The sequence below is a fragment of the Zingiber officinale genome, chromosome 6A (assembly GCF_018446385.1).
Source record: "Zingiber officinale cultivar Zhangliang chromosome 6A, Zo_v1.1, whole genome shotgun sequence".
In the NCBI taxonomy this organism is placed as follows: Eukaryota; Viridiplantae; Streptophyta; class Magnoliopsida; order Zingiberales; family Zingiberaceae; genus Zingiber; species Zingiber officinale.
The window spans coordinates 124131257-124155335 of NC_055997.1; the positions used below are offsets into that span (position 1 = coordinate 124131257).

The following is a 24079-nucleotide window of genomic DNA, read 5'->3' on the forward strand; positions in this document are numbered from 1 at the left end:
GAAAAGACAGAAGACACTTATGCACCTAGGTACGTGTGCCCAGACCCTTCATAGCTCTATATAAAGAACCTCAGGTTTCGCCGGAGAGGTACGTATTCTGAGATTTTGGAAGCCACTTTGTTCATCGTAGCTTACCTGACTTGAGCGTCGGAGGGCCGTCGCCGGGACACCCCTCCCGGCTCGGTTTTGCTGCAGGTTCACCGGAGCACTCGAGGATCCAGCAGGGAGCGCCGCATCCCCAGCGTTCGTTGACTCTTGGTTCGAACAGGATCAAATTGGCGCCGTCTGTGGGAACACTCCTGCATTCGAACAAGAACAATGGACGAGGCTGGACGACAACACACGGTGGCGCTTTCAACAGAAGAACTCGACGCTCTGGTCGAGATGAGGGCCGCCAAACTTGTGGAGCAAAAACAGAGAGCCGCGGCCGAGCGGCCGGAGCAACAAGCAACATCTGCGTCAGGTGGTCGAGCGGAAGCACCTCAGGCCACCGTCGCATTCCACCGGGCCTTATTTCGCACCCCTGAGGCCATACCAGCCCGAAGAGATAGAGGATCTTCTTCAGATGAAAGGCCAAGGCGGGATGACAGGAAGGGGAAAGCTCCCCGAGCGGACTCCTCCCCCGAGCGGATCAATCGTTAATTTTCGGAGGCTATTCTGCAAGACCCTCTGCCCAAGCACTACGTGGCTCCGACGATCGGCGAGTACAATGGAACAACAGACCCGGATGATCATCTGGGTAAGTTCGATAACACAGCTACGCTCCACCAGTATACGGATGGAGTAAAGTGCCGAGTCTTTCTTACGACCCTCTCGAGATCGGCTCAACGGTGGTTTCGGAGGTTGCCCGACGGATCCATCACTAGCTTCAAGGACTTCCGAACGGCTTTCCTCCACCACTTCGCCAGCAGTCGGCGTTATCAGAAGACAAGTGTCAGCTTGTTTGCCATCAAGCAAGAACCTAGAGAATCGCTTCGGGCTTACATCCAGCGATTCAACCAAGTGGCGATGGATATCCCAACGGCCACATCAGAGACGATGATGAATGCCTTCACACAAGGCCTTGTAGATGGGGATTTCTTCCGGTCGCTCATCCGAAAGCCGCCCCGAGATTATGATCACATGCTGCATCGGGCCAACGAATACATAAACGTGGAAGAAGCGCAAGCCGCTCGGAAAAGGGAAACTCCAACCGAGCGCGCACCTGTTCATGCCGAGCGGAGACAACACGCCGTTCAGCAGCCACCCAAAGGACCGAGAGCCGAAGCAATTCGATCCCACCACGCCAGATCGCACGTACAAGAAGTGGCTCCCGCTCGGCCCAAGCCAAAGAAGAGGTGGACCCCTATGTTCTGCACCTTCCACCAGACGGATACGCACAACACGAGGGATTGTCGAAGTCTTCCCTTCGTGGTCAATCCCGTTCCCAAGAAAGCCGAACGACGGTCTCCTCCTATCGACAGGAGACAAAGGACCCATGAAGCCGACCGGACCCGCACCGAAAGGCGACATCAACAGACACCCGATCGACACAGATCTCCGAGACAGGATAATCGCCGGGCGTCCAGAGAACGGTCGCGACCGTCCACTCGGGAAGAGGAAAATAAGAGCAATACTTCCCGGGGCGAGATCAACGTTATTGCAGGAGGGCCGACCGGAGGAGACTCCAACCGAGCCAGAAAGGCGGGCGTTCGGCAGCTACAGATCCACGCAGTCGGCTGTAGCCAAGAGCGGGCAAGTGGACCAGAAATCACTTTCGGTCCCGGAGACTTGGAAGGAGTAGAAGTGCCCCACGACGACGCTCTGCTCATTAAAGCGGTAATAGCAAATTATACTATTCACCGCATATTTGTTGACACAGGGAGCTCGGTCAACATCATATTCAAGAAGGCGTTCGATCAGCTGCAAACTGATCGTGCCGAGCTGCTTCCCATGACGACCCCGCTCTACGGGTTTACGGGCAACGAAGTTCAGCCGGTCGGACAGATCCGGCTGGCTACCTCACTGGGAGAGGAGCCGCTCAGGAGGACCAGGACAATAAACTTCGTGGTGGTCGACTCTCCCTCGTCCTACAACGTTATTTTGGGACGACCGGCGCTCGGTGAATTCCGAGCAGTTGTCTCAACTTTCCACCAGAAGATAAAGTTCCCCGTGGAGGACAAAGTAGGAGAAATACGTGGAGATCAGCTAGCAGCTCGGCGGTGCTATATAGAGATGGTCCGAGCAGAGGCTTGCTCCGCTCGGAAGGCGCCCCGAATTGAGGTACACGCCATAACCGAGAAACCGTCTGCTTTAATTTACGATGAAAAGGAGGAAGTTCAGATCCATCCGACCCGATCGGAGGCCACGACTTTTATCGCTTCTGATCTGGAGGAGGAGCAGAAGGAGGAGCTGATCCAATGCCTCCAACGAAATCATGATGTTTTCGTCTGGTCGACACATGAGTTGCCCGGAATTTCGCCGAGCCTAGCGCAGCATGAGTTGCATGTCCGACCGGACGCTCGGCCAGTGAAGCAGAGAAAAAGGGACTTTAGCGCCGAGCAGAATACCATCATCCGGGCGGAAGTAGAAAAACTTCTGGAGGCCGGCCACATACGCGAGGTGCAGTTCCCGAGCTGGCTGGCCAACGTGGTATTGGTCTCCAAGCCGGGCGGCAAGTGGAGAGTCTGCATCGACTTTCGGGACTTGAACAGAGCATGCCCCAAAGATTTTTATCCCTTGCCCCGGATAGATCAGCTGGTGGACTCTACAGCCGGTTGTGAATTGATTTGCATGCTCGACGCATACCAAGGCTATCATCAGGTACCGCTCGCTCGCGAAGATCAAGAAAAGGTTAGCTTTGTGACTGCCGACGGCACGTATTGCTACAATGTGATGCCGTTCGGATTAAAGAATGCTGGGGCCACCTATCAACGCTTGATGAACAAGGTGTTCAGGGAGCAAATCGGGTGGAATCTGGAAGTCTATGTGGACGACATTCTTATTAAATCCGCCCGAGCGGCCGATCTTTTCAAGGATATTGAAGAAACCTTCCGAACGCTGTGCAAATATGGAATCAAGCTAAATCCCCAGAAGTGCCTGTTCGGAGCTAAAGGAGGGCGTTTCTTGGGGTACATAGTGACCGAGCGGGGAATCGAAGCAAATCCCAGCAAGGTGAAGGCCCTGCAAGACATGCCGCCCCCAAGAAATACAAGAGAAGTGCAAAGGTTGACCGGTCGGATAACTGCTTTGTCCAGATTCATCTCCAAAACCGCCGACCGGAGCCTTCCATTCTTCAAGATTCTGCGCAAGGCTACTAAGTTCCAGTGGGATGAAGAATGCGATCGAGCGTTCGGAGAATTGAAGACATATCTTAATTCTCTGCCAGTGTTAGCCAAGCCGATCGGGGGTGAGTCACTTTATATTTATTTGTCGTCAACTGAGTATGCTGTAGGCTCAGCACTTGTGAGGGCAAGCGGCGAAGAGCAGCCGGTGTATTTTCTAAGTCACATTTTAAAAGATGCTGAATCTCGGTACACCGGGCTCGAGAAGTTGGCCTTTGCTTTGGTTCTAGCCGCTCGGCGCCTTCGACCGTATTTCTTGGCTCACACCATCATTGTCCGGACGAACAGTCCACTCGGAAGAGTACTGTTAAATCCAGAAGCGTCCGGACGGCTCATCAAGTGGACGACAGAATTAAGTGAATTTGACATCCAGTATCAGCCCCGCTCGGCGATCAAAGCCCAATCCTTGGCTGATTTTGTGACCGAAGTGCAAAGGCCAGAGCCGGAAGCTATGTGGAGAATATATGTGGATGGGTCCTCCACTCGGCTCGGAAGTGGGATTGGAATATTGCTGCTCTCACCTCAAGAAGAGAAGATGCACCTATCCGTCCGGCTGGATTACAAAGCTACCAACAACGAAGCAGAATATGAGGCCCTCATAGCCGGATTACAGGCAGCCCGGCATGTGGGTGCCGGTCGGGTGACTCTCTATTCGGATTCACAGTTGGCCGCTCAGCAACTTTCTGGTACCTTTGACATTAACAGCGCTCGGCTTAAGCTCTACGCTGAAGCCTTTGAAAAACTCAGAGCCACTTTCCGAGAGGTCCTTATTCAAAAAATTGCCCGAACGGAGAACCATGCAGCAGATGACTTGGCCAAGCTAGCAAGTTCTATAGTGCCAGTCACCATTCAGCAACCTATTGAGAAAGTATTGCTGGTAGCGCACGTCGACCGGATGGAAAGCCTTACGTTTCCCAGCGACTGGAGGACACCCATTATAGAGTTCCTTCGCTCAGGAGTCACACCGGCCGATCGGGAGGAAGCCCAGCTGCTCAGGAGGAGGGCCGGTCGGTTCACACTTATCGACGATCAGCTCTACAAGAAGGCTTTCTCTCGCCCATTGTTGAAATGTGTGAGCTCGGAAGATTCGGCTTACATCCTCCAGGAGGTACATCAAGGATCGTGCGGAGGACATCCGGGCGGACGATCACTAGCCAAGAAGATTTTGCTAGCTGAATACTTTTGGCCGACCTTACAAATGGACTCCGCTCGGACAGTATCTACGTGCCTTTCATGCCAGAAGTATCACAATTTCTCTCACCGACCGGCAGAGGAGATGAAAGTGTAGGACCGTTAGATTCGATAGAGGGGGGGTGAATATCGATTCGAAAAAACAAGAGTTTAAACGCAGCGGAAAAGTAAACGAACACAGTTGTTTTTTACTTCGTTCGGAGCCTGTGACGACTCCTACTCGAAGGCCCGTGGTCCTTGACCACTTTCGTTGGGCAATCACTATCAATTCGAATATTACAGAGTTAAGTACAAGAATTGACAGATAAAGAAAATACCGATAATAGAATTGAAACAAAACCAGCACTGAGTCGGAGAGCTTTTCGTAGCGTCGCAAGAGCACAGAGCAGCAGATCTTGGATTCTTAGTTGATATAAAGCTCCACCCTTGCCCCTTCTTTTATATGAAGCTCAGGGCGCCCCGGATCCCTTCCAGGCGCCCTGGTGAGACGTGGCAGGTCCAACCAGTGAGCTCCACGTGGCGCGCAATCAGGATAAAGTTTGCCTCCCGGGCGCCCGGACCTCCGGGCGCCTGGATTCCTTCCGGGCGCCCGGACCCTGTTTTCCCGCAGAATCCGTCCTACAAGATAAACGTTAGTCCGGAGGCAAATATATATCCTGTAAAATAGATTGTTAGCACAATTAAAGTTCAACAAAGTAATAGCAAAGAGTATGACTTAGATTCCGTCTTTTCGAGACCGGAATCTAGTCACGATCTCGACTTAGATATCCGAAATGGATCTAAGCCGGATCGACGCCTAATGTTCCCTTCCCGGAACGCGTCTCACTCCCCTCCGTGACTTACCTTACTTACCGCCAGACGTTCTGTCAGTCCGTCGACCAGTCTGATCCGGTCAGCCCGTCGACCTAGTGGACTTCTCGCCTAAGCGTCCGGTCAGCCCGTCAACCCGCTGACTTCGCCACTATCCGGTCACCCGTCGACCTAGGTGGACTTCTCGCAAGCGTCCGGTCGGCCGTCGACCCGCTTGGACTTCTTGCCGGCTATCGGCCCGTCGACCTAGCCGGACTTCGTGTCGACATCCGTCCCGTCGACCTGTCTGGACTTTTCCCGCACACTTGATCAAAGTGTCGACAACAACACAACTAACTTAACCTATTTGTCATTCATCAAAACTGGTTAGACCGTTAGTGCTACCCGCACCAACAATCTCCCTTTTGATAGAATGACAACCTAGTTAGTGAAAACATATGCAAGAAACAACATGCATTTATGTGGTTTTAAAGTTTGTTAGTTTGTATTTTCAAATTTGTTTAGCTAACTTAATCACCTAACCCTCCTCCCCCTTTGGCATTCATCAAAAAATGAACAAAGGTAAATAATCATAGTGAAGACTTACTGTAACAGGTAATCAAATTTTGAAAGATAACTAAGTTTGGTTCAAAATTTGAAAGATAAAAGTGCAATTTTTAACACCAAGTTAAAAAATAGTCAAATTGACTTGGGGTAGACAAGTTGAGTTTTGAAAAGTTAAAGTTAATCAAGTTTAACTTTTCAAGCGTGTAGAAATTTTCAAGACAGGTTTTTCAAATTTACTTTTTATGTTTAAGTAACATTTAATTTTCAAAAAGGTAAATTTTTCAACTTCGATTTTTCAAACAAAGCAAAATTTAAACTTTTCAAGAAATAAAATTTTTGCCAAAATTAATTTTTAAGGCTAATTTTGGAAATAGTTAATTTTTCAAATCAGGTTTGAAAATTAGGTGGGACTAAACTTAGTTAAATTTAACTTTTTGAAAACTGGTGTTTTAAAAATAAGTTAGTTTTAAAATAGATGTAAAAAAGTATTTTTCAAACACATAAAATTTTAATTAATTTCTCCCCCTGAACTTGATACTTAAAAGTTTGAAAATATTTGCTAAAAATATTCAAAGTAATTTTTTTTTTTTAAATGAGGTAGAATTTTCTAGAGAGATTTTAAAGAGAAGATTAAAAAAATAACGCTTAAGGAGATAATTAAAAAATAAACCTCCCCCTGAATTTGATATTCCTTTAATTTGATATTCCTTTAATTTATTAATCCTCCTTATTTATTAATTTTTCTAGGGGATTTAAAAGAAATTGAACCTCCCCCTGAATTGGTTACTCCCCTTAATTTAATATCTCCCCTTTAATACTAAGGTTTGGTTGTGTTAAATTTCAAAGCCCTAACACATTTGTCTAATTTAGTAATACATATATTATTATCTCTGTATCCTTGGTATAACTGTTTATTTGAATTTGATTAATCAATTATTAATTAATTTTAGATTCAGGTGCTTAACTTTAGTTTAAGGTTAAATAAGATAAGATTTTATTAATTCAATAACAGTTAAGCATTATCAATAATTTATTGATTAGTTTTCACTTGATTTAATAATTTAATACTTAGTGAAATAATTTAAATTTCATATTACTTGATTGAGCTGGTCAATGAAAGTGTTAGTTATAATTATGATTATTAAAAAAAATTTTAAAGGGATTACTAAAACAGCATTTAAAAGGAATTTAAAATGATTTTTATAATATATTTTATGTCAATTAACATATGTTTGATTCAGTTTTGATTTTAGATTTAAATTAATATTAGTGGTTAATTTAAGTTTAAGTTTAATTTCAAGTTCTAAGTTAAAAATTTTAATTTTAATTTTAATTTCAATATTAAGTTTTAATTTAAGATTTAATTTTTAGTTAAGTCAAATTAAAAATTAATTTTAAGGTTAAAATGATGTTTAAGATTAAAAATGAGTTTAAAGACAAAATAATAATTTTTAAAGTGAAAATAATCTATAGAAATAATTTATTATTACTATTTTTAAGTTAACAAAATTTCATTCAAAATGATACAAAATTTTTAGATAGTTTTAAAATGATTTTTAAAATATTTTTAAATGATTTTTAAAAGTTTTTTTTTTTAATAATTTTTGAAATAATTTTTAAGTTAAAATAATTTTTAAGTTAAAATAATTTTTAAGTTAAAATAATTTTTAAAATAACAATAATTTTTAAAAGGTTTTAAAAGAATTTTTAAAGTTTTTTTTTTAAAATGATTTTTAAAAGAGTTTTTAAAATAATTTTTAAAAATGTTTTAAAATAATTATAAAAAAATTTTAAATTGATTTTTTAAAAGAGTTTTAAAAATAATTTTTAAACTGTTTTAAAATAACTTTTTAAAATAATTTTTTTAAAGTTTAAAATGATTTTTAAAATAGTTTTTAAAATGTTTTAAAATAATTTTTTAAAGTTTAAAATGATTTTTAAAAGAGTTTTTAAAATAATTTTTAAAATGTTTTAAAATAATTTTTAAAAGAATTTTTTAAAGAGTTTTTAAAGAATTTTTAAAAAGTTTTTTAAAGAATTTTAAAAAATAGTTTTTAAAGAATTTTTAAAAATAGTTTTTTAAAGAAATTTAAAAATAGTTTTTAAAGAATTTTAAAAATAGTTTTTAAAGAATTTTACAAATAGTTTTTTAAAGAATTTTTCAAATAATTCTTAAAGAATTTTAAAAATAGTTTTTAAAGAATTTTAAAAATAGTTTTTAAAGAATTTTAAAAATAATTTTTAAAGAATTTTAAAAATAGTTTTTTAAAGAATTTTTAAAATAGTTTTTAAAGAATTTTTAAAATAGTTTTTAAAGAATTTTTAAAATAATTTTTAAATATAGTTTTTAAAGAATTTTTAAAATAGATTTTAAAGAATTTTTAAAATAGTTTTTAAAGAATTTTTTAAAATAGATTTTAAAGAATTTTGAAAATAATTTTTAAATATAGTTTTTAAAGAATTTTTAAAATAGTTTTTTAAAGAATTTTTAAAATAGATTTTAAAGAATTTTTAAAATAGTTTTTAAAGAATTTTTAAAATAGTTTTTTAAAGAATTTTTAAAATAGATTTTAAAGAATTTTTAAAATAGATTTTAAAGAATTTTTAAAATAGTTTTTTAAAGAATTTTTAAAATAGATTTTAAAGAATTTTTAAAATATTTTAAAGAATTTTTAAAATAGATTTTAAAGAATTTTTAAAATAGTTTTTAAAGAATTTTTAAAAATAGTTTTTAAAGAATTTTTAAAATAGATTTTAAAGAATTTTTAAAATAGTTTTTAAAGAATTTTTAAAAATAGTTTTTAAAGAATTTTTAAAATGGTTTTTAAAGAATTTTTAAAATGGTTTTTAAAGTTATTATAATTTGAATTTGAAATTTGAAATTTAATTTTAATTAAATTTAATTTAATTTGAAATTTGAAAATTAATTTTAATTTAATTTGAAATTCGAAATTTAATTTTAATTAATTTTAATTTAATTTGAAATTTGAAAATTAATTTTAATTTGAAAATTATTTAATTTAATCCTTATTCATCTCACCCGATCTAGATTATCAATCAGGGAATCCTATAATTTTGTGAGATGAATTAGATTTAATTATAGAGTTTGGTTTAACTTGTGTTAGATTCAGGTTTAGCTTTGGTCTCAACAAATAGGCATTCTTCGGATAAACTTCTAAGCTTGGTGAGTCACCTGGACATCATTAGAAGTAACCAACCCTTCGAGGTTTTCCGAATAGTCCTATCCACGGAGCTTAGTACCAAACCTTGGTCTACCTAGTTAGGATCCGTAAGGGGTAGCTTCGGTCAGTTCCACTTGGCCAAATGCACCAGATCGAAGCCATATCTTTCTAGACATGCGATGCCCAAGCTTCCCCAACGTACTATCATCCAAAACTTCACCAGTACTACTTGTCAAGTTAAACTTTTTGTCCCTGTTTATTCTATTCCTAACTACCCTGCCATGTAGGTTGGTTTCGGTTACCCTGTCGGGTAAATTATTTTTAGAGGTGCCAGCTATTCTGGAGCCTCCCCCTAAATTGTTGATTTTTATTTTTAAGATTTCTTGTATAATTAGAGTTAGTTTTAGTTAAGTTTTAATGTTTAATTTGTAATTTAAATTTAAGTTTTTAATTTTGAATTAATTAAATTGGTCAAATTATCTTTCTTTAAAAGAGTATATTTAATATTTAAATTTTCTTTCAATTTTAATTTTATTGGGTTAATTGACTTATCTTTCTTTAGTAGCTTATTTTTAAAGTTTAGGTTTTTATTTAATTTTGAGTTAATTAAATTGTTTGAATTATATTTCTTTAAGGGTTTATCTTTTAACTTTTTATTAATTGTTAATTTTGAATTTTCTAGATTATTTTTGTTTAATATGTTATCTTTAACATTTAATTTTAAGTTTGTTAACTTCCGTTTTGATTTTATCAAAGTGTTTGATTTTATCCTTATATTTTCTTTACCTTTTAAGTTGATATAATTAGTGGAATTTATTAAATAAGTCTTATCATTAAAATTTAATTTTTTGTTAATTAAATTATCTTGGGTTTGGATAGAATTTTCTAGATTGATATTGTCTAGATTATTAAACAATTTATTAATTGTGTCTAGATTGATATTGACCTTGTCATCCTTTTTGTTTGAATTTTCAAATTTGTTTAGGTTTAAATTTGAATTTTTAGATTTATTAATTATTTTCAGATTTTCTGTATTTTCTAAATTAATTATATTTGTTTTATCAGAAAATATCCTAGGGGTATTTTCTGAATTAATTATATTTGTTTTATCAGAAAATGTCCTAGGGGTATTTTCGCAAGTATTGTCATGTACACTATTTTCACATATACTTTCAGATATATCCAAATTAACATGCACATATTTTAAACTACTACTAGCAAGGGTGTTTTGGTAAATATTACTAACCTTGAGCGCAACCCCTAATTCAGCAGGCTTCTCCGTTGGATCTGACTCGAGTCCGGATTCGACTTTAACTTGATCTTCTAGCTCCATTGGCGTCTCGTGAAGCTTGATCAACTGGGTCCACAACTCATATGCATTCTTGTATTTTTCTAGTCTGCATATGATATTGTTAGGTAAAATATTACAAATAATTTTACTTACGTTTTTATTCAACTCCGAGTTCTGAGAAGGTTTTTTCAATATTAGCATATAATCGATATCTACGCTTCCTAAGAAGCATTCCATTCTTCGCCTCCAGTAATTCATCGTACGGTGGTGGTTCATTGGGGTTCCATCCTTCTTGAAAAGACATTGTTCTTGCACACAATGAAACAAAGACAAAATCCCAAGACTTGGTCTTGGATTAGCAGTGCTGGAAAAAATAATATTTCACTAAATTTTTTTTTTTAAAAAAAATAATAAAATATTATTAAAATATTAATAAAAAATATTATCTCAAATTTTTGAAAATGTAATATTTTGTCGATACTAAATAATAGTGAAAAGATGACGATGTATTTTTCAAAAACAGTTTTGGAGGGAAAAAACGAAAGGCGTAAGGTTTTATTTTAAAGACAAACGATATTTAATTTTTCTTTCAAAAAGTCCCCCCTTTGCCTGATTGGTGGTTGCACCAAATCAGAGCGGTACCTGCTCTGATACCACTTGTAGGACCGTTAGATTCGATAGAGGGGGGGGTGAATATCGATTCGAAAAAACAAGAGTTTAAACGCAGCGGAAAAGTAAACGAACACAGTTGTTTTTTACTTCGTTCGGAGCCTGTGACGACTCCTACTCGAAGGCCCGTGGTCCTTGACCACTTTCGTTGGGCAATCACTATCAATTCGAATATTACAGAGTTAAGTACAAGAATTGACAGATAAAGAAAATACCGACAATAGAATTGAAACAAAACCAGCACTGAGTCGGAGAGCTTTTCGTAGCGTCGCAAGAGCACAGAGCAGCAGATCTTGGATTCTTAGTTGATATAAAGCTCCACCCTTGCCCCTTCTTTTATATGAAGCTCAGGGCGCCCCGGATCCCTTCCAGGCGCCCTGGTGAGACGTGGCAGGTCCAACCAGTGAGCTCCACGTGGCGACGCGCAATCAGGATAAAGTTTGCCTCCCGGGCGCCCGGACCTCCGGGCGCCTGGATTCCTTCCGGGCGCCCGGACCCTGTTTTCCCGCAGAATCCGTCCTGCAAGATAAACGTTAGTCCGGAGGCAAATATATATCCTGTAAAACAGATTGTTAGCACAATTAAAGTTCAACAAAGTAATAGCAAAGAGTATGACTTAGATTCCGTCTTTTCGAGACCGGAATCTAGTCACGATCTCGACTTAGATATCCGAAATGGATCTAAGCCGGATCGACGCCTAATGTTCCCTTCCCGGGAACGCGTCCTCGCAGTCACTTACCTGCCAGACGTCCGGTCAGCCCTTCGACCCGTCTGGACTTCTCGCCAGCTATCCGGTCAGCCCGTCGACCTAGCTGGACTTCTCGCCAAGCGTCCGGTCAGCCCGTCGACCCGCTTGGACTTCTCGCCAGCTATCCGGTCAGCCCGTCGACCTAGCTGGACTTCTCGCCAAGCGTCCGGTCAGCCCGTCGACCCGCTTGGACTTCTTGCCAGCTATCCGGTCAGCCCGTCGACCTAGCTGGACTTCGTGCCAGACATCCGGTCAGCCCGTCGACCTGTCTGGACTTTTCCTGCACACTTGATCAAAGTGTCAGACAACAACACAACTAACTTAACCTATTTGTCATTCATCAAAACCTGGGTTACACCGTTAGTGCTACCCGCACCAACAGAAAGCATCAACCGTTTCATGTCCGTTCGACCAATGGGGAATGGATATTGTGGGTCCATTTCCAATGGCGACCGGGCAAAGGAAATTTTTGCTGGTAGCGGTCGATTATTTCTCCAAATGGGTAGAAGCCGAGCCACTAGCCAGGATCACCGAACAGATGGTCAAAAAATTCATATGGCAACACATCATCTGTAGGTTCGGTATCCCTCGCCGATTGGTTTCCGACAATGGGCGGCAATTCACAGGGAAGGTGCTGGAAGATTGGTGCAAAAGCTACGGCATCGAGCAACACTTCACGTCCGTGGCTTACCCCCAAAGCAACGGTCAAGCCGAAGTAGCCAACCGGGAAATTCTCCGTATTCTACGCGCTCGGCTCGACCACGTGGGAGGAAGTTGGCCGGATGAAGTGCCGGGTGTTTTATGGGCCATCCGGACGACTCCTAAAGAAGGAACGGGCGTTACACCTTTTCATCTGGTGTACGGCGGTGAAGCGGTCATTCCAGTTGAAGTCGGCGTAGAGTCCGTCCGGGTCCAGTGTTATGATGAAGTCAACGCCGAGCGGAGGAATATGGAGCTGGATATGGTTGACGAAGAGCGTGCCAAAGTATCCGTTCGGCTGATGGCGTACCGTCAACGAATGAAGCAAAACTACAACCGACGCGTCGTTCCCCGATCATTCCAGGTCGGCGACCTTGTCTGGAAGAAAGTCAAGCCGGTAGGCGACGTCGGCAAGCTTGAAGCTCCGTGGGCGGGTCCCTTCAAAATCACCGAGAAGCTCCGCTCGGGCGCGTATTATTTGGAAGACGAGGACGGTCGACAGCTAGATAGGTCGTGGAGCGCAAACCACCTCCAGCCTTACCGGGCGGGCTGAAAGGTGTGCCTATGTAAATCATCCTGTGTACGTCTTTCGACTGAATACTTGAAATGCAGAGATGAAAAGTCAAAAGAACGAATATAAGGCATCGTCATCAAGGAAAGAAGGCCCCGCGCCGCTCGGCCGGAGGTAAAAGGGTCGAACCGAGCACGTGAGTATCGAAGGCCCCATACCGTCTGGACGGAGGGAAATTAGCCGAGCCAAAGTGCTCGATGAAGCAGATCTTGAGCCGTTCGGCTAAGCGTGCGTTCTCCAAGTCGGGCGAAAGGTGCGCTAAATACAAATTTATATACTTCTCGGCCGCCTATGTACTTGCGATGCAGGAAGTAGAAAGAGGAAAGCACATTGAGTATTCTCTGCTGAAAGGAAGGCCAAGGTCGCTCGACCTGACAAGGAGTTGGCCTTAAAGCCGACGAGCCCCGTCGTTAAAGATCGAGAGCCGCGCCGACCAGCTATAAACATCCGCGCCGACGAGCCCCGTCGTTAAAGATCGAGAGCCGCGCCGACCGGCTATAAACATCCGCGCCGACGAGCCCCGTCGTTAAAGATCGAGAGCCGCGCCGACCGGCTATAAACATCCGCGCCGACGAGCCCAAAGATCGAGAGCCGCACCGGCGTCTAAAAATAATCCGAGAGGAATATCGTCGACACGGCAATCACCCGCAGCCGATATTGTTAGCCCGACGCTAAGTTCCGCTCAGACTCGAGGTATAAAAGGTTCTGGTCGGCCTATAACGAGCGAGTCTTGCTAGCAACACAGAATGATATTCGGTCGCACGGAAGGGCTGGGGAAAATACTTCAAGAATGCACCTCGAATGCCAAAGGGGTGATAGCGGACGAGCGGACAGCACCGGTATTAGCAAGTGGACAGTGCAATAAGATAGAATACACGAAAGGAAAACATTTCATTAAAATTAAAAACCTTAGGCCGAGTGGCCTAAGTACAAAAAAGATTCATGTTCAGCCGAGCGGCGAAATTACAAGAATTACTCAATGTAGTCGTAGAGGTCCCTCGGAATGTTGCTCAAGAGCTCCATTTGATCGCCGGCCGGAATATTGGTGGACTCCGGAAGAAGGCCCTTCGACTTCAGATAGGTCATAGTAGCCGTCATGGCCAAGTCGAAAGCCGAGTACATCCGCTCGCAAATTTTCTCCGAGAACTCGGGCGATCGGATGTGGCTTTGTCGAAGAGCGGCGACTCGGCTCGGCTCAGCATCCTGGTATTCTTTGAAGGTCGCCTGGGAGCTTGTGAGGGCCTCATTCAGATTTTCAATCTTCTCCGCATCGGCCGAGCGGCCTGCCTTCTCCCGGTCGAGCTGCTCCGTCAACTCCTTTATCTTCAACTCCAGGCCCCGGGCCTCTACGTTTTTCTTCTCCAGATCGGAGATGGCTGTGTTCTTCCGAGTGGTGGCCAGAGTTATCTTCGTGTCAAGCGACTTGACTTGGCGCTGGGCCTGGTCAGCTGTTTTCTTTTGCTCAGCAGCCAGCAGAGTTTGAGCTTTCTTCAGCTCTTTTTGCAGCTCGGAGTAGGAAGGGCCTTGGGAGCCGCTCGGACCGCCTGCCGCCCTCAGTTGCCTTATCTCCTCGTCCGCCATAGCCAGGCGGCTGGAAACTGCTATCTCTTCCACCCATCTCTGAAGCAAGACGCATTTGTTAAAAGCCGGGCGGAAATATTCAGACAAAACTTCAAAAAGCAACAAACTTACCCCCGTAGCCGCTTGCATATGGCTGTTGGCTAAGTTCTGGAGAGGGATCATTGCTACTCGCGCCCGAGCGTCGGCCCACATCTCGGCGAGAGGCCCTTTCAAAGTAATGGTGTGCTCGGGCGCGGTGGGCCGGTCGGCTTCTGGTAGCAACTCTTCAGTTGGAAGATGAAGAGTAACTCGTATTGTGCGGCCGTGACCAGGGATCGCCCGACCAGGATCAGAAGCTGGCGCAGAAATTCGCGAGTGGACAGTCGAGCGTTGGACTGAACGGCGAGCAGGGGTGAGAGTGTCGACCGGAGTAGCCTCAACCTGAGTAGGCAGCTCGTCCCAGTCAGAAGGCGTCCGATCGGACAAGATGGTCTCGGGCACTGGTGCCTTGCCTTTAGCAGTCGCAGCGGCCCGGTCGGGGGGTTGGACCGCTGAGGCAGCCGAGCGCAGCGGAGTATCCACCCGGCGCCTCTTTGGCAGTGGTTGTTCCTCCTCCCAAACGGATCCTTCCTCGGTGGCCGTTGGTTCCCTGGAGGGGGCAGCTCCGCTGGCCGCCTGCTGTTGAGAGGTCGGAGCGGCCGATTCAGCCTGTGTGCCGCTCTCTCCTTCGTGTGAACCGACAGGTTGAATGCCCAGCGCCTCCATTTCCTTGGCCGCCGCGGCCTCCAGCGCCGCTGTTTTTCTCTTTAGAACGCCGGACATCACCGAGTTCATGACGATTTCAGCTGCATGAAAAGAAGAAGAAATCAGTTAGCAATTAAAGCAAGTGCCCAAGCAAAATTCTTACCGAAGCCGGTCGGAAGTGGGGTCCGTATAGGACTCAGCCCAAAAATGTACATCACTCCCTCGTGAAGAAGTTTGTTGATGTCAAGCCTCAGATCGGCTAGTACATTTGCGGCGTGAAGATAATCCGGTCGGGTCTTGAATTTCTTCAACTCGGGAGTAGGAGGTAGACTGACCTGCCACTGGGTCGGAAAGTTTGGCTGACTGGGCATGCGGATGTAGAAATAATAGTCCTTCCAATGTTTATTGGAAGTGGGTAGTTTATTGAAGAAGACCAGACCGGGCCGAGCTTGGAACATAAAGGTGCCCGGCTCGGCTTGTTTAGGATAATAGAAATAAAAAAAGACCTCCGGGCGGAGGGGAATGTTATGGATCTTAAACAAAACGACAACACCGCAGAGGAGACGGAAGGTATTTGGTACTAAACTTCCGAGCGGCACGCCAAAATAATTACAAACGTCTACTATGAAAGGATGCACGGGGAACCGCAAACCGGTGGTAAATTGGTCGCGGAAGACACAGAAACCGCCGCGCGGCGGTCGGTGTGGCCGAGCGGCGGGACCAGCTAGGCGAACTTCAAAATCCTCGGGAATTTCGAAATTGTCAGCCAAAATATCAAAATCCCGTTGTTCGAAACGGGACCGCATGGTGGTATACCATGGGCCCAGGGATTGTTCTTCGGGGTGAGAAGAACTGGCCATGATCCAGACAGAAGAAAGCAAAAAAGGAAGTCTCAAAGAAGAAGAAATGGAATTTCAAAGACTGGAGCTAGGGGAAAAAAGGCGAATTCGATACCGAAAAGGAAGGAGGAAAGCTCTAAAACCTTACTGGAGGGAGATGGATCGAGGAGAGGCGCCGGAGAGCGTCAGAGGGCAGCAACAAGATCGCCGGAGCTCCAAAGCGCAGAGAGCAGCAGTAGAGGTAATGGAGGCGTGTGAAGGTGAAAAGGAAACGAAGAGTTTATAGGGTGAGGGCCGGGCGGTCTCCACCGTCGGATCCAGGTCACGGGAATCAAAGCACACATCTAGCCGTTTATTTCGAACTGCTTCGATCACATCACAATATCATGCAACCGCCTCCGTACTCTGGTGGCCTTGCTCCACGTGGCAGTCAATCATTCGGAGCATTTAATGAAGGTATGATCGGCCTTGATGGCGAAGATTGGCGCAAAACGCGAGGAGATCCGGTGAAGGCCATCATTGATTCATTCAAGGATATTTCTACGGCTGACCGAGCGGATAGTATTGGCGTTGAGGAGCCGTTCGGCTAGACTCACAGTCCAGTCAGTCGGACTATTCGCCTCCCTCGACTAGACTTGAAGGGGAGGCAAGTGATCCGGTAGTAAGAGCGGGCCCCCCCCTTCAGGCAAAGTCAACGCCAAGTTAAAGTCACCGGAGCAGCCGCTCATCCGAGGAGAGTGTGGTCCGACCGGACGGACGACCGTAGACGGCCGGCCCGACCGGACTGCCGGCCGCCCGATGGAATCGAATACCCGGAAGGGTCCGGCCGGCTCGCACTTATAGTTGGAAGACCCTGTCAAATCGGGGTTCCGACGCTCAGTTAAAAAGGTCACGGACCGAGCTGACCTTTTGACCGGTCACAGTCATAAAGCGCCCCTGTTTATTCGCCTCCACCAAGCACAGGTAAACCATTGCGTATGTCCGGTCGGATGTTTAGGGAGATGTCCGCTCGGACGACAAATTTGGAGCAAGGAAAAAGACCCGAGGATTTCTCCTCTGATAACCGGTAGGTTTCACGTGTGTGTCATGCTCCAAATCTCGTGACAGGGGATTCTGTTGTCCCATCGAGGGCATGCTTTGACTGTAGCGATATGGGTCAGGTAAGATTTCTGACAGCCGCATATCTAGGAAAAGACAGAAGACACTTATGCACCTAGGTACGTGTGCCCAGACCCTTCATAGCTCTATATAAAGAACCTCAGGTTTCGCCGGAGAGGTACGTATTCTGAGATTTTGGAAGCCACTTTGTTCATCGTAGCTTACCTGACTTGAGCGTCGGAGGGCCGTCGCCGGGACACCCCTCCCGGCTCGGTTTTGCTGCAGGTTCACCGGAGCACTCGAGGATCCAGCAGGGAGCGCCGCATCCCCAGCGTTCGTTGACTCTTGGTTCGAACAGGATCAATATCAAAATGCACAAACATACAAGGTAATCATGGAACCCCTTATGTCATGTCTAACGAACTATCAAATCTGGAAGGGGAACCATGATCGTGTACATGTGCTCACTCGTGTACCATCTATCCATGCCTCCTCTGCACAAGCGGGATGCAATCTCATCCTCCGTATCAGATACTGAGTTGAGGTATCATCCAACACTGCCTGCTATCTCTGTCCAACTGCTCGTGTGTCTGTATCATCACTGTCCACGCTATGTCCTGTGTCCAGGAAGTAGGTGTCTCGCACCTCCTTCATGCCTCTCGCATCTCCCATGTGTCTGTGAGTCTCTAGTGACTCCAAGTCATCTCGATCCATCTCCTCCTATATCATGGGTCAAGGCCCCATGATGTCACTTTAAGCAAGTGACCATCTATCAACGGATTTGGCGCGCCTTTACCGTGAGTCATTTGTTGTGAACTAGATAGGTCTTTATGGTGGACCTATGCACCCTTCTGGGCTTTTTGGCAAAGCCCCAGCTATAAATGGATTTGATATTGTCCTTATCGCGAGCCGTTTGTTGCGGACTAGATAAGTCTTTATGGTGGACCTATTCACCCTCTTGGGCTTTTTGGCAAAGCCCCAACCATAAACGGATTTGACATGTGTTTACCGTTAGTCGTTTGTTGCGGACTAGATAGACCTTTCTAAGATGGGTCTATGCACCTGTACATCACTCTAAAAAATGATAAGCTCAAGGAAAAAAATTCTCAAAAAGTGAGGATAGACATATAAAGTGATGGAGCTCATAAAAAGTGAAATGGTAGGTCATAACTTTATGTGTCTATCCTTGAATTTTTTTTTGAATTTTTTTCTTTGAGCATATCATTAGTAAAGCGATCAGAATTCTCAAAAAAATGCATCTTTACTTTTTCTTATGAAGTGGGTTAATTGACCTAACAACCAACTTTAATTTTTCTTAGCTTAAAGTACATCTACCAAAGAACATTCTGCAGTTTGCTGGCCCATTTTATCGTCTGAAGTTAAGACTCAAGAGACAAATGCGCTGCTTCTAGTGCTTCTATTAATGAACAGTGAATGGTTTGCTGGCCCATTTTATCGTCTGAAGTTAAGACTCAAGAGACAAATGCGGTGCTTCTTGTGCTTTTATTAATGAACAGTGAATAGTGAACAATGAACAAGATCGTTGAGGTATACTCGAACAGTTCGCTTGCATTAATTCACTCAAACGACTTAGTTGACTCTTCTTCCATAATTGCCTGCAAAGAAAAAAAATCAAACAAAAACATTATCAACGAAAAGACGATTCCATGGACCAAGAAAACTTAATTATTGTAGAGAAAATTCAAAAGCATTTCATTGTCCAAACAGTTGTATTTAAAGGATAATAATAATTATTAAAAAAAAGACGCATTAGCCAGCGATGTCCAGGAGAACGAGCTCCATCTCATTGCCTAAGTGAGGTCCCGACCAGCCTGTTTAAGTTGAAAGGCACGAGTACTCCCTCCAATGACGGAATAATAAATTTAATGGGTACGATCCAAGTGGTATGTGAGGAAGAAGCTCAAGGTATGATGATGGAGCGCAGATCCTCTAGACCGTAGGATGGATCGTTCCATTCATTGATGATCAGAGTACGACCGAGAGGATCCCGTCCCATAGTGGTGGGTCATGTGGTTGTGGTTCGTCAGCTCTTTTAACGGTAGTCGGTAGCCAGTAGGTGTGGGTTGTTGGCTGCTTGCATTCATTGCAGGCTTAAACAGGGAAAGTAGGGGGGACGGAAATATAGCGGCTAGCGGGGGAGGCGGTGCTACGATGTTGTGCCCATTTATGACGTATCGACAATATCAATTTAATGGCGCACACAATATTCTGTGAACCACACATCTCACGGCCTTTTCAACAGCGGATCAACCTTAATATTTGGCTTCTCCATTAGTGCCACACCATTTCAAACCACTCTTAAACCTTTTGTTCTCTTGGTGACCAAGAACTTCTATAGGTGCACCACGGCTTCTGCTGCGGATCTCTCAGCTGATTGGTTTGGTCACGCACACGCTTCTTGAACTTGTTACCAGCTTAAACATACGGTGACATTTCACTTTTGTTGTAGTCGTTAAAGTTTAATCTTTAGCAGCATAGTTTCCAATTTGATCAGGGATAGTGGTAAAGAATGCTTGCGCAGAAGGTTTACTTACTTGCTAGTTTGAACTGTAAGAGTGCTTCTCATTCTCGGGACAATATTGCTGCTTCGCTTTACAGTTAAGGCGTAGAATCATGGCGAATTTCACAGTTCAAGTGGAGAGCGGAAGAAGAGGGAAAGATGGGAATCCCTCAGTTGGTCCAGTGTACCGAAGCATCTTGGCAAAGGATGGGTTTCCGCCTCTTGATCCCGACTTGAACACCTCATGGGATGTCTTTAGGTATTGGGACAAAACTAGGCCCATACGTCTTCGTCGTTAGCTGATCTTGTAGTATGTTTTGTGTTTCAGGATAGCTGCGGAGAAATTTCCATCGAACAGGATGCTCGGATGGCGCGAGATGAAAAATGGGAAGGTAAATTATTCTCGATCAAGATTCTTAACCTCCAGACCTGACTGTCAAGTTGTTACTACTCACTTAGATTTTTAATCTAAAATAGGTAGGGCCTTATCTATGGAAAACATACAAGGAGGTCTACCAAGAGGTGTTGCGAGTTGGTTCTGCTCTAAGTCATCTCGGTGTCAAACATGTAAACATCATTCAACTAAGCGCGATATGTTTTTCGTGTGTGTGCATTCCATAGTTCTTTCTGACATATTATCTTACCACAGAGTTCCAAAATAGGGATCTATTCAGTAAACTGTCCTAACTGGATAGTGGCCATGGAGGTTTGTTGTCCTCAACTAGAGTGACTTTTTTTTCAACTATGTAAACTTGATCCTCACCAAGAAATTTGTGCACAGGCTTGCAATGGATATCGTTATGTTTGTGTTCCACTTTACGATACACTAGGTATATAAATGACCTCTGGAGTCTGAAAACTTAATATGCATGTGATATGCGAGTTATGTGATATGCTAACAGGTGAAGGAGCTGTTGGTTACATCGTAGAGCATGCTGAAATTGTTGTTGTTTTTGTTCAGGAGACGAAAATAAACAGAGTAAAAGGACAGTTTAAATGGACTTAATTTAATGGAAGTCGAGTTTAAGAGTAGCATATATAATGTGTCTATCATTTTGCAGATCCTATCCTCCAACTGTACATCTACTATGCATCTCAAAGGTGGGGATGCTCATCTTTTAAGTGTTCCAATATTTTAACTTTCACTCATAGTGTTGCTTGATTATGCAGTAATTGTTTCATTGGGTTCTACTACTGTGGAACAAAATGCTGCTGCTGCCAACACCGGAATGAAATTGTACTCTTGGGATGAAATTCTTGAGATGGTTAGTTTATTACTAAGTTAATGAAAACATATATGTCAATTGTTAACTTAATAATTATATATTGCTTTTTAGGGGAAAGAGAACACATCAGATCCATTGCCTCCTAAACCTCTTGATATATGCACGATAATGTACACGAGTGGGACGAGAGGAGATCCGAAAGGTGTTGTATTGACTCATGAATGCATCGCAACATATGTAACGGGTACTGACCTATTCATGAATCAATTTGAAGATAAGGTAATATTCTTGCCTTTATTCATATCTATTGTTTAGTTTATTACTAATGGTGCTTAAGTATAAGTTATGATGTATGTCTTGATTTGTATGTTATAGATGACAACAGATGATGTCTACCTCTCCTTTCTTCCCCTTGCGCACATTCTTGACCGAACAATTGAAGAATATTTTTTCCATCATGGGGCTTCTGTTGGCTATTATCAAGGGGTATGAAAACATATTTTTGTATAGTCCTTTTGATTGATTATGATGTTAATGGACTTTCAATGGCAAGGATATACATGCTTTGAGGGATGACCTTATGGAGTTGAAGCCAACTCTCTTCGCTGGGGTTCCTAGGGTTTTTGAAAAAGTTTATGAAGGTATTTTATATATCAAAAGTATTATCATTGATCTTCTCAATTAATTAAATCTTAAACTCAAATCTTTCTAAAGGCAAGGATTTGGAATTCAGGTGTGTTGAAGGCATTGTCAGAACTCCTACCACATAGAAGGATGATCTTCAATGCTCTATACAGATAGTAATCATTTTTTTCATTCAAACTCTAAATAAACTATATTCTTTTAGCTAACATTTCATTCTTCTCTTCATATTAGTAAACTACATTGGATGAGATTAGGATATTCACATAAGACTGCTTCACCCTTAGCAGATTTCTTGGCTTTTCGCAAGGTTGTAATCTGCTATTTCTCATCTTTACATCACCTCACTCAAGAAAATCTATTGTATTTTCCGGTCTTATGGATTTCGTTGTTCCTTTAGGTGAAAGACAGGTTAGGAGGCCGTGTTCGTCTTATAATATCTGGAGGTGCTCCATTAAGTCCTGAGGTTGAGGAGTTCTTGAGAGTTACTAGTTGTGCTTATCTTATTCAAGGCTATGGTAATGCATATAATCAAACATGTTATTCAATTCAAGCAACCCGTTGTATCACCTATTAGAAATATGAAGAAGTTGGCTAGTGAGCTTGTAACAATGTGAACTACTGAGGGGAGCTCTATAGATTTTTGCTGTTGCTGTTGCTTTTCTTCTAAATTGATATTTGACTATGAATTTCCCTCCAAAAAATTCAGGTTTAACAGAGACCTGTGGCGTTAGCACAGTTGGATTTCCTGATGACATGTCACTGGTTGGCACTGTCGGTGTTACATCTGCATACGTCGAGGTGCGCCTAGAAGAAGTTCCAGAATTGGAATATGATCCATTGGCGACTCCCTCACGTGGTGAAGTGTGTTTAAGAGGGAAGACAATCTTCACAGAGTACTACAAAAACCCTGAGTTAACAAAGGAGGTAATGATCGATGGCTGGTTTCATACAGGTAGGACACCCAATTCTTTTTCCAAATTTTGTTAGTTTATAGCAATACTTAAAACTTCATGTTGATTAGCCCTTTCATTTAGGGGATATTGGGGAGATGAGACCTGATGGGGTTCTGAAGATTATCGACAGAAAGAAGAACATATTTAAACTATCACAGGGTGAATATGTTGCAGTTGAATACCTAGAGAACACATATAAAGTTTCTCCCATTGTTGAAGATGTAAGCTGCAGTCTCACATTAAGATAGATACTTCTAGTCAATCATAATCTGAAATACTGATTCATTCATGTATTTAGATTTGGGTTTATGGGGACAGCTTCAAATCTGTGCTTGTAGCCGTGACCACGCCGCACGAGGACAGTACGCAAAGATGGGCACAAGCAAATGGCCATCAGGGATCTTTCTATGACCTATGCAAACTAGAAGACCTGAAGAAATACATTCTCCAAGAGTTGAAGAAAGTTGCTGAAACTAACAAGGTAAACTATTGTTCTTCCACAGGTGACTTTTTTCATTTATATTAATCTTGGCTTATATATTTTTCGGGTTTTCTTCTGATCATTCTGATATCAATATGTACTTCCTGATGATAAGGTAGATAAGCATGTACAATATTTCATAATCAAACTGTAAAGCTTACCCTGCTTGCTTTAATTTGCAGCTAAGAGGTTTTGAGCACATTAAAGGTATAGTTGTAGATCCTTTACCATTTGACGTTGAACGAGACCTTGTGACTCCTACAATGAAGAAGAAAAGAGCACAAATGCTGAAGTTTTATCAGGTATATTTTGACAACACAAAATTGTGTTTAGCTAGCTTTATATGCATACTAGTTCGATATGCAGTCATGAAAATTTTAACCTTAGTTTTTCTTTTTATGTGTGCAGTCAGATATCGGTAAAGTTTATCAAAATATTTCAGCAGAAAGAAAAAGATAGCCTGAACTATATATTAATTGCATCCTTAAAAAGTTTGAATCTCTCAGCTCGAGCATCATCTGCGTTGTTAGGCTGCTCAGTTTACTCCTGCTTGCTATGCCAATAAATGTTCAATTTGAAACCAGTGTTAAAAACCTTAATGTTTTCAGTCCATGCAATGATCTATGTTGTTGATGCGAAGAAATGATCTTCCCAGTCTTCGCAAAAGTATGATAAGATTGTGTAGAATTTTCTGTTCATATTATTTAATGATTCTGAAACGGGTAATCATTTTTCTCAAGGATTGGAGCTTACTTGTCACTTGGTTAATAAGATTCGACCAATAACAGGTTCTATCTCCGAGCAACTCATCAAATTTGCTTCTAAGTAATCCTGGATCGTTTTGTTCTCTTTGAGATAGACCAGCTCTTGTGCCTTTTTTAAGTTCACTCTGAGGTTCTAAACTCTGAGGTTCTAAGGTTTACCACCCATGCAGCTACAGCAGTGCCATGTGGTTGACTCTGCCTTCAAAATACTTCGCTAA

At 42.4% G+C, this 24079-nt stretch overlaps 1 protein-coding gene across 1 annotated transcript; it reads left to right on the plus strand.

Annotated features, from left to right (window-relative positions):
• Nucleotides 1–19496: 19496 nt before the first annotated feature.
• On the plus strand, nucleotides 19497–23836 carry LOC121997885 (long chain acyl-CoA synthetase 1-like). Its single transcript, XM_042552551.1, has 20 exons — nucleotides 19497–19718; nucleotides 19891–20051; nucleotides 20121–20184; nucleotides 20270–20359; nucleotides 20442–20498; nucleotides 20574–20622; nucleotides 20695–20771; nucleotides 20854–20893; nucleotides 20963–21057; nucleotides 21130–21297; nucleotides 21394–21504; nucleotides 21572–21659; nucleotides 21752–21818; nucleotides 21895–21970; nucleotides 22061–22178; nucleotides 22370–22615; nucleotides 22698–22837; nucleotides 22915–23097; nucleotides 23280–23399; nucleotides 23506–23836. Exons 2-20 carry the CDS (start codon nucleotides 19906–19908, stop codon nucleotides 23554–23556), a joined length of 1986 nt encoding a protein of 661 aa, XP_042408485.1. The 5' UTR covers nucleotides 19497–19718; nucleotides 19891–19905; the 3' UTR covers nucleotides 23557–23836.
• Nucleotides 23837–24079: the final 243 nt, after the last annotated feature.

Excerpts from the sequence above, each read along its gene's own strand:
- LOC121997885 (XM_042552551.1), top strand. The coding sequence starts at position 19,906 with ATGGCGAATTTCACAGTTCAAGTGGAGAGCGGAAGAAGAGGGAAAGAT. Across the intron at positions 21,660-21,751 it reads TTTTGAAAAAGTTTATGAAG|GTGTGTTGAAGGCATTGTCA; the intron begins GTATTTTATATA and ends TTTGGAATTCAG. Across the intron at positions 23,400-23,505 it reads AAATGCTGAAGTTTTATCAG|TCAGATATCGGTAAAGTTTA; the intron begins GTATATTTTGAC and ends TTATGTGTGCAG.